This window comes from Ictalurus furcatus, chromosome 17, assembly GCF_023375685.1.
Source record: "Ictalurus furcatus strain D&B chromosome 17, Billie_1.0, whole genome shotgun sequence".
Classification (NCBI taxonomy): Eukaryota; Metazoa; Chordata; class Actinopteri; order Siluriformes; family Ictaluridae; genus Ictalurus; species Ictalurus furcatus.
In genome coordinates, this window is record NC_071271.1 from 9,278,535 (window position 1) to 9,288,758 (window position 10,224).

Here is a 10,224-nt window from a genome sequence, read left to right on the forward strand (position 1 = left end):
TCATGCATAAATTATTTATTATGCAAATAATTCTTTCAGAACTAAATATCAATTAATATACCTGAAATAATAATTAAAAAAAAGCCCATACATATTCCACTGTATTTACAATATTTACATAGTACTTGTCTTTTTATTCAGGACGTTACTTAAACTTTATCGTTCTTTTCAAAACACATTTTTGCCTCCATTTCCGTCTCCCTTTCCCCAACGGAAATCTATGCAGTCTCACCTGTACAACTGAAAAACCGGCTAAGTAACATTCTTAAGAAAATAAGCAGCACCCTAAACTCCTCCTACTGTAACTCCCGGACCAGTTTTTAGTTGGTGAAGTTGTTGAAGAGAAGATATAGCTTGGTGTTGAGAGATACAGAATTTTGAGTTTAGAAAACCTCAAAATGGCAGAACCTACTTCACGTAAAAGTGAGCGTCTCGATTCCTTCACTGAGGAGAGATTTACGTATTTTAAAAAAGAAGAATTTGAAGTAGACTGGGAGAAAATTTCCGAAAGCAAGTTCGGCCGTATGTACAAAGTCAAGCTCAAGCTGTGGCGGGAAAAATGTGCCGTTAAGACTTTTATTAACTCCAGTGATTACAGGTACGGTTATACAGACACTGAAATAACATTGAAAACTGCAAATGATTTCCATTCAATTTCATTCAATTTAGCTTTATTTGTATCGCTCATTGAACGATAGACATTGCCACAAACCAGCTTTACATAAATCTGGATGTCATTTTATCTTTAAATTATATTTCCATCATGATTTAACATTCTGAATGTTCAGAGGATTTGTATGCTTAAATCCAGACTGACAAGTCACCACTCCTACTTGTATGTGCTTCAGATTATGTCATGTGATCTGTTTCTCCTAGGAACATGTTGCAGGTCTCCAAAATAGGGAAAATCAAATTTAAATACTTGATGACTATTTATGGGCTGTGCAAAGACTCGAGCGTGATGGAGTACATGGGCAGAGGATCCCTGGATAATCTTCTCACAACTCATGCTCTTATGTGGCCAAAGAAGTTCCAAATGATCCATGAGGTGACCTTGGGCATGAACTTCCTGCACAGCATGAAGCCACCTCTCCTTCATCTGAACCTCAAGCTATCCAACATCCTTCTTGATGATCATCTTCATGTTAAGGTGCATAATTATAATCAGTAGTGCTGGTGAATTCACAAATAAGGAGGTGTTGATTCATTTTCTATAACAGCATGGCTCGAACAGTACCACCAGGTGCAAGGTTTATATTAATACGCTTCTTCTAATATGTTATTGTTTCTATAGTAACAACTTACTCAGGGACTTTTATGGTGGACTCTCTACATAAATGGATTAAAAATGTGTCATTATTGATATGGTAAGCAAGTTTATTTAGCATTTTTGGAAGGAGTCTTCAGTGTCAGTTCTTTGTGACAGTGAGAGGTAAAGAAATAATTTGAAGTTTGCAGTTCTGGAAAGTCTTGAGGACAGAGGGCTTTGTCCTGGTAACACGAGATGCTGCATTTTTTTTAAAAAATCTTATTCATCTTAAAGAGAGAGAAAAAAAGAGACGATGGCAAGGGAATGACTGTATAAAGTAAATAATAATTTACAGATGTTCCACAACATTAAATGTGCTTATAAATGGATAACAATTGTGATGTTAATTAATAAATGAAAAAAATTGCACTTGTTGGCAATTTGCTGTGCTATAAGAGGAATAAAACACTTTGGGGCGTGCTGTCATTACAAAATAGTCAACTGTAAGGTGGGATCACATCTCCCTGTCACTGATTATTTCCCTATAACGGTTTTGTTGCTCATGCAGCTTATATTTCATCTGATGCTTCATTTGCGCAAAACGGACTTTTGCAGAATTCATGAATTCGTGAATTATTAAATCCAATTCACAGAGACTTAAAACAGACTTCATTAGCAAAACATTTCCTGAAAAAAAATGTTTGTTTATCTTCTGTAAGATTTCAGATTTTGGGATAATTAAATGGGACGACTCTTCTAACAAGACGGAATTCATTGAGCATTTGGCAGCAAGGGGAAACATTAGCTACGTCCCACCAGAGACTTTCAGCCTGAACGCTGAACCTCCTACTTCCAAATATGATGTTTACAGGTGAGACTCCAAAAAGCATGCAGACTTTATAATAAAGTTAAAGCACATGTGTTGTATCTTTTGAACTAGACTACAACTTGAGAAAAAGAAAGCAGACACTCGGAGGTAAGGTTAACTCGTGTATTAACCAGAATTAACCAGAACAAGACAGAAAAAAATATCAATACGCATGGCTAATTACCAAACAGAGATCAATGCTTAGGGGAGTGATTCCACTTAAAGAAATAGATCCACTCTAAACACTACACCATGTTTATGCATTTGCTTTGCCTGATCATGGATGCTATCTGTTCTTCCTTAACAACAGCTTCGCCATGGTGATGTGGGAGATTCTGACCCAGAAGAGGCCGTACTGCGGTACATCTGCATCCTAATTTCAGATCCTAAAGTGTTTGTGTATAAACCTTTTGTATCACAGATCCTTAATTCTCTGCTCTTTGATGCAGGAATGAACATGACTGAAATATTGATTAGAGTGACATCTGGCAAAAGGCCCAATGTGGAGATGGTCCCAGATGACAAGCCTCCTGAGTGTGAGGAGATGATCAGCATAATGCAATTCTGCTGGTGTCAAGACTCCAGCGAACGGCCAGCTTTTTCTGGTAACACACGCCTGTGTTTGTTTTTTTACGTTTGCTCAGAAGGGCTTCAGAGTATAAAAAAGAAAGTATTGTTGAACTTATCCATGTTCTGTTTTGATTCTAAGTTTAGTGAAGTATCAAATAAAATTTGAGGTAAATATCTCATGAAATTTTTTTTTATTCATTTCTTGTACATAACATGGAAGATACTGTATGTAGAACATACAGATGGGGGGAAAACAAACAAACAAACAAACAAACAAACAAACAAACAAAAAAACCCCAATGGTTTAAGCTGTGGCCTTCGCAAAAGTATAGATGCAGAGTCTGGTCTGGAATGCTTGTTTGTGTTTGAATGTGCCTCCTGTCAGTCATTTTATTGACACTCTATGGGCCACCGATCCTGGCGGTAGAGTTTTTTGGACATGGGCATAAATATGCTTAAGGAGTAAAAAAAAAAAAAAAAAAAAAACATTCAAATGTTAAACCCACTTGTATAGAGTGTTAGAGTGTTAAAGACTAAGGAGCTGAATGTAATTAAACCTTGATATCAGCTTACTAAAAATGTGATTAGCACGGTTATTTGCTTAGCACTACAGTTTTATGGGTGGTTTGATTAAGACACTGTTTGATTAAGACACTCCAGTCGCTCAGAGGTTACAACTCATTTGAAGGCCAATTAAATATTATGTATCGTAATAAACATAAAAAAAGCCATTAAAATAATCACAGATGCAGATGCACAAAGTCTGAGGTCACCAGCACAGGATTTTACCTGACTTTCTAGAAAGTTAAACTGAGCCAAATGAAATTCTTTTGGAATAAAGGGGCAAAGTGTATTTTCTGCAGTGTGCTTTTCGTGAGCCGAAAAGCAGGATGATATCTGTTATTCTTCAGAGACGGTGTGGCTGACTGAAGCTCTAAGTGATGTCCTGAAACTCCCAGACAAGATTCCAGGCAAGGAGATAAAGAAGAGATCACGTAAAATTGAAAAGTCTCTGTCAGCCTTGCCGAGAGGAGTAAGTAATGTTTGGCCATATAGCACACTGTCAGCAGAAAAATTAAATCTCAGCTTAAACTTAAATCCCTGCCACTTTCTGACTAGTTCCCTTGTGGCCTTCAGTCTAGACCTAATACAGTGTAGATCTAATATTAGGTGTATTTTTCAAACTTGTTTTTCCCTTTCTATTTTTTTCCTCCATCATAAAGAATAATTCACTTTGCACCTTTTCTCTTCCAGAACTCAAACGATACACCCGATGGACATTCAGGTTGGTTTTTCAAATATAATGTATTCTGTATTTCAAATTTGCTCCAAAGATTGAAACAATCTTTTGTATCCATCTCGCTAACAGATAAAGACATTGTGTCTTACTTGAAACACAAGGACTTTGAAACCTTCAAAAATGTCTTAAAGAAGGAGCATGTCTCGATGCTCTTCAAAAATGACAACTCGCTCCTTCACTACGCCGTCGCCAGCGGCAACACTGAATGCGTTAGGCTGGTGTTAAATCATGGGGCGTCAGTGAACTGCCAGTGTGCCAACGGATACACACCACTTGTTGTCGCATTGCTGAAGAAGTATCACGAGACCTTCGGCCTGCTTGTGGAACATGGTGCCGACGTCAACATCCCTGAACAAGACCTGTGGACGCCGCTGCATTTCGCCTCACAGAGCGGAGACGACCGTGCTGTTCGCCTCTTACTAGATGCCAAAGCCACAGCTGATGTGAAAGACAAAGAAGGATGGACGCCTCTTCACCTTGCTGCTCAAAATGGTCATGAGAATATTGTGCGCCATCTTCTCTCTCGCTTGAGCAATGTAGACGAAGAAGAGGGACAATCCGGAAGGACGGCACTCCACACAGCGTGTGAGTATGGTCACCTGCGCATTGCCAAGGTCTTACTGGCCAAAGGAGCTGACCCAAATAGGACAGATAACTCTCAATCCACCGCTCTGCACCTAGCAGTTGAACAGGGCCACTTCAGGATAGTACGGCTACTGGTGAATAGCAAAGCAGACGTGAAGCGCAAAGACAAACGGAGTTACAGCGCCCTGCATTTTGCAGCCCTCCAAGGCTTCACAGGCATCTGCAGGCTCCTGCTGAGTCACGGCGAGGACACTGATGTTAGGACGTGCCAAAATTGGACACCCATGCACCTGGCAGCGCTCAAGGGACATTCAGAGACCCTGCTGGTTCTGGAAGAGAACGGCGGCTCTGTGGACACGCAAGGTGAAGGAGGGTGGACGCCACTGCACCTCGCATGCCACCACCAACATGATGAAGTTGTCTCGGTGCTGATAAACGCCGGGGCCAACCCAAATATGGCTGAGGATGGAGGTTGGACACCGCTGCATCTAGCGTGCCACAACAGCAGCTTTGCCAACGTGCTCTTGCTCATTGCTGGGCACGCCAACGTCAACATGCAAAACAACAGCAAAGACACACCACTGCATCTGGCTGTGCAGTCAAGCAGTGTCCCGATTGTCAAAGCCCTGCTGATGAATAGTGCAGATAAGGACATAGTCAACTGCAAAGGATATACAGCATTAGATTTGGCTCGGCAAGGCAGCAATGAGGAGATGATGCAGTTACTGAAGCACTTAGAAGACTAGGTGAGCAAGGTGACTAGGATAGACAGTCAAAGCCTACACATAATGGCAAATAACATCCGGCACTGGAGAAGGATGAAGGGTTGCATTGATCTCGCCTATTGATTGCGTCTCTCTGCATATGTTTTTTTTGTTAAAAGTGTTCCTATTGATTTGGCTCAGGGGCATTTTCACAATGTGATGAAAAGGCCTCCCTTAGGTATCGCTCACCCATTATTGTGAATGAATTCTTCTATGAGCACTTCCTCTAAGCTGTATTTGGTAATAGTTGAATATGGTTTCAGAGGACTTTTACAGTGTCACAATTGTGTGAACTATCTTTCACAGGAGTTTATTACTGCGTTCACCTAGATATTCTCTTCTGTTACAAAGGAATGTAGGTCATTCATAACATTCCATTCCTTTAAAACTATGTACAGTACATGTCAGAGAGTTCACAACTGCTTTGACTGCATTCCTCCCTCTTCTACTCTACCTTATAGACAGAGCCAATGAGCTACATTTTAAACAATAACACTGTATACTATTGTTTCTTCTTCTGAGAAGCTTGTAGACTTCTGATCTAATGAAAAATCAACAAATCCTGAACAAACAACAGCGATATGCGATTTGATTTGAGTGATATCATACTGAACACTTACTCACCCCTTGGAAACTTTTCATATGAAGCAAATTGTTCCTACTATCAAGTGTGAGAACATGTTGAAACGTGCAGTGAATACACAGTGACTCATCGTATCTCCCGTACAAGAGGAATCCTGCCGATGCAATTTGAAAGGGCTTGCTCAGAAAAGAATTCATGAGCAAAAATAATCAATAAATTAGTTATCTCTCTGTTCATTTAATGGAAGATCAAGCATCTATCATGCATAATATACAGCCTGCTGCTGCTGCTGCTGTGCAGAGAAAAGAGGTGCTGGTATGAGAACCAAACCAGGATTAGTGTATAAGAAAAGGAAGGAGAAGGCTGTAAGTTTAAGTTCTAGCACTTCCACAATATAATGTTGTAGCACAGTAAGCAGTGTAATATGAATCACAATAAGATTTTAAGGACAAGTGATGAAGGTGACATGAGGTGAATTGCACATTTTCTTATCAAATAAAGTTTTCCAAGGTACAAACGATACCTCATAGAAAAAGGTGTTTTTAAATGTATTTTTTTCTTAAAGCACACCTATTATGGTTATGAAACGTGCCTAATTTTGTTTTAAAGGTCTCATACATCCAAGGTCAAAAAACACTTTAATGTGCTCATAATTTAAAACGTAGCATTACCTTTTCTCCCCCGCAGTTTCAAAAACGACTCGTTAAATGATCCGTTCTAAAGGATTCATTCTAAACTCCTCCTTTCAGACAGCATACTCTGCTCTGATTGGTCAGATGTCCCAGTCTGTTGTGATTGGTTTACCGCTGTCAGCGTGTGTTGAAAAGGAAATGCTCACTACCATAACGACTTTCAGCTCCGTCTGTCAGGAGCAGCCGATGGAAAACAGAGGCGGGGCTTTTTCTTACAAACCTATGTAGGTTAGTGCAGGAAGAAAAGTCTGGAATAACGACTCGTTTCAGCTGTTCAGAATCGGTTCCTTCTTTTTTTAATCAATAACTCCGGTTGTTGTGCGCTTTGATTTGTGAAACTTTGCAGACTTTTTACATTCACAAACAGTTAAAAAACACACTACATGAAAGATTTGAAATATTTGAAAAACCATAATAGGTGTACTTTAATTCATTAAATGGATTGAAGGCCCTAGCCAAGGAATTTAAACACATGCCTCCACATTTTTTTCAAACTAAATGCAAATGCAATGTTGTATGACCTTGACATGTCAGACATTGCTCAGCTCTGAGGTTTTTATAGGTCGCTATGTGCTCCATAGAAACCATGATGAGTTCAAAAGTATGAAGGAGCTGGTATTACTGTTTGAAAGTGACAGGCTGTGTTTTCCAGCATTATTATACAAGAGATTAATGTACAGTGAATATAAAAAACTCTACACACCTGTTAAGATGGCAGGTTTTTGTGATGTAAAAGAATAAAGCTAAGATAAATCATGTCAGATCGTTTCCCACCTTTAACGTGAAACTGCAACGTATTATTGCAACGTATGCAAGTGAAAAACAATCAAACTTTTTTAGAGGAAAAATTAAAAATACAAAAAATTTACAATAACCTAGTTGCACAAGTATGCACACCCCTAAACTAATACTTAATACACCACTCAGTGTTTTTGGGTGAGAGTCTATCAGTGTGGCACATCTTGACTTGGCAATATTTTCCTGCTCTTTCTTGCAAAAACATTCTAGATCCATCAAATTGTGAGGGCATCTCCTGTGCACAGCCTCCTTCAGGTCACCCCACAGATTTTTACTTGGATTTAGGTCTAGGCTCTGGCTAGGCCATTCCTTTGTTGATTTGGATGTATGCCTTGGGTCAATGTTGTGATGAAAGGTGAAATTCCTTACTAGTTTACTAGCAGACTCTTAACGGTTTTGCACTAAAATTGACTGGTATTTGTAGCTATTCATGATTCCCTCCACCTCAATAAAAGCCCCAGTTCTGGCTAAAGAAAATCAACCCTAAAGCGTGATGCTGCCACCACCATGCTTCGTCATAGGTATAGTGTTCTTTTGGTGATCTGTTTTTGTTTTTGCACCAAACATACCTTTTGGGATTATGAAATTATTTTACCTCTTGGAGTTGGTCTCATCAGACCATAACACATTTTGCCACATGGTTTGGGGTGATTTAGTTTCTTTAGGCTTGGATATTTTTTGTGAGAAAGGGCTTCCATCTAGCCACCCTACCCCAATAGCCTGGACATGTGAAGATTATAAGAGACTGTTGTCACATGCAGAGAGTAATCAGTACTTGTTAGATATTCCTGCAGCTCCTTTAATGTTGCCGTAGATCTCTTGGAAACCTCCCTGGTAAGTTTTTGTCTTGTCCTTTTTATACATTTTGGAGGAATGTCTTGTTCTTGGTGGTGTCACTGTGGTGCTATATTTTCTCCACTTGTTGATGATGGGCTTTACAGTGTTACATGGTACATCTAATGTTTTGGAAATTCTTTTATACTCCTCTCCTGATCGATACCTTTCAACAAATGAGATACCATGCATGCTTTGTAAGCTCTTTGCGGTCCATGGCCTCAGCAGTCAGATGAAACCAAGACGATTTGAAGAAAATCCTACAGAAACAGCTGGTCTTTAGTTGGGGTTAATCAGAATAATCTCATTGATGCCAGCTGTATGATAATGACTTTTGAACATGAGATTAAATGTGATTGGTTCATTCTGAACAATAATATCATTATCAGTAATAAAAGACTGTGCACACGTATGCAACCAGGTTATTATAACTTTTTTTTATTTTTCATATTTTCCTCTTAAATGTTCCAGATTGTTTTTCACTTAATTTTTATACGTTATAATTTCACATTGAAGGTGGAAAAAGTTCTGACATAATTTATCTTGGTTTCATTTGAATTACATCACAGAAACCTGCATTGTAACAGGGTTGTGTAGACTTTTTACATCCATTGAAAGTGACAAATTTACAAGAGGAAAACATCCTCTGTAAGTCGCTTTGGATAAAAGCCTCTGCTAAATGAATAAATGTAAATGTAAATGTAATCTAAATGGCAGTTCCAACCTTCCAAGCATGCATGAAGTTTTGATCAAGAAAATATCAAACTAGAGCGGACTTCATTGTTGAAACAAGCCTTAACAGCATGCAATTACATGTTATTACATGATGGCTGTGCCAGGAGAAGAGAGGATAACTAGCTAATTAGCTGTATTGTACATTACATGATAATATACTAAGAAGAATTTTGTTTATATTACAGAAGTGTTACTTTGTAATATTTTCAGTGTCCACACTAAGAGTGGCATTAAAAACTTTAATAATAACAACAAAACCTTAGCTTCCTGATGCGCATTGACAATCTCCCCCAAAGGAGAACCAGAGATATTGAATGGCTTTAGTTGAGAGGCTTGTTTTATTATTCTTGTCAAATGCTAACTAGATGCCCTAGTAAATCACAGCACCGTCTAAAAATCCATTCCGGTGCCCTGTGTTGTGTTATTTATTTATTTACTTACTTACTTATTGGTATAAGCCTAGTATACATCTTAGCCACTAAAGAATTTGTTCGTAGCACCACAGAATTTACTTTCAGGTATTAATGATGGTGTTCATATGATCATATTAACACTAACATACAGTGATATATTACACAGCAAACAGGCGACCGTACACTGAGACGGTTTTGAACTGTGAAATCTATTTATTACACACTATTTATGACACTCTTTATGTAGAAAATGTGGAGAATGAGCACCCAGCTATGTGTGTGTTTTAATTTAATCCTTTTAATATTGAGGCATGACTGTTTCGATCAAATGCTTAATTTTGAAGTCTGGGTGATTTTCATCCACTTGGAAACCTCTTTTATTCTCTGAAATTGAAAAATGGATTATATTTTAAACAGGATTTCAAGGTCTTTACCTCCAAAAAAACTTCTTTCATTTATATAGGGACTTTTACATTTTGCTGAATGAAAACGGTGGAATGATTTAAGAAGAAAAGAAAATCACATTTTTTATAATCCTCATTGATCTCTCACCAGAGGATATTACCCTCACAAATCATCCTTTGTTAAAACAGCACCAAGTTGCTCCAAGTGAAGTTAAAATGAACCCCAGTGTTTGCAGACTTTCTAGTTATTTATGATTCTAGACATACGAGTCTTTCCTATGAGTCATTTCTATCAAGCTTTATGTCTCTGGGTTTTTTGATCCAACTATGAATGAAAATATTATTTTCCATAATAATACAAAGACACCCAATAAATCAATACTTATTCAGGAATTATAGACAGACATGAATCACAGCTATCACCCCAGA

At 38.4% G+C, this 10,224-nt stretch overlaps 1 protein-coding gene across 1 annotated transcript; it reads left to right on the plus strand.

Annotated features, from left to right (window-relative positions):
* The first annotated feature begins 230 nt into the window (after positions 1 to 230).
* ankk1 (ankyrin repeat and kinase domain containing 1) lies at positions 231 to 7,633 on the plus strand. Its single transcript, XM_053646930.1, has 8 exons — positions 231 to 598; positions 877 to 1,150; positions 1,969 to 2,120; positions 2,428 to 2,477; positions 2,567 to 2,722; positions 3,599 to 3,720; positions 3,942 to 3,972; positions 4,057 to 7,633. The coding sequence occupies exons 1-8, from the start codon at positions 399 to 401 to the stop codon at positions 5,316 to 5,318; spliced, it is 2,247 nt and encodes a 748-aa protein (XP_053502905.1). The 5' UTR covers positions 231 to 398; the 3' UTR covers positions 5,319 to 7,633.
* Positions 7,634 to 10,224: the final 2,591 nt, after the last annotated feature.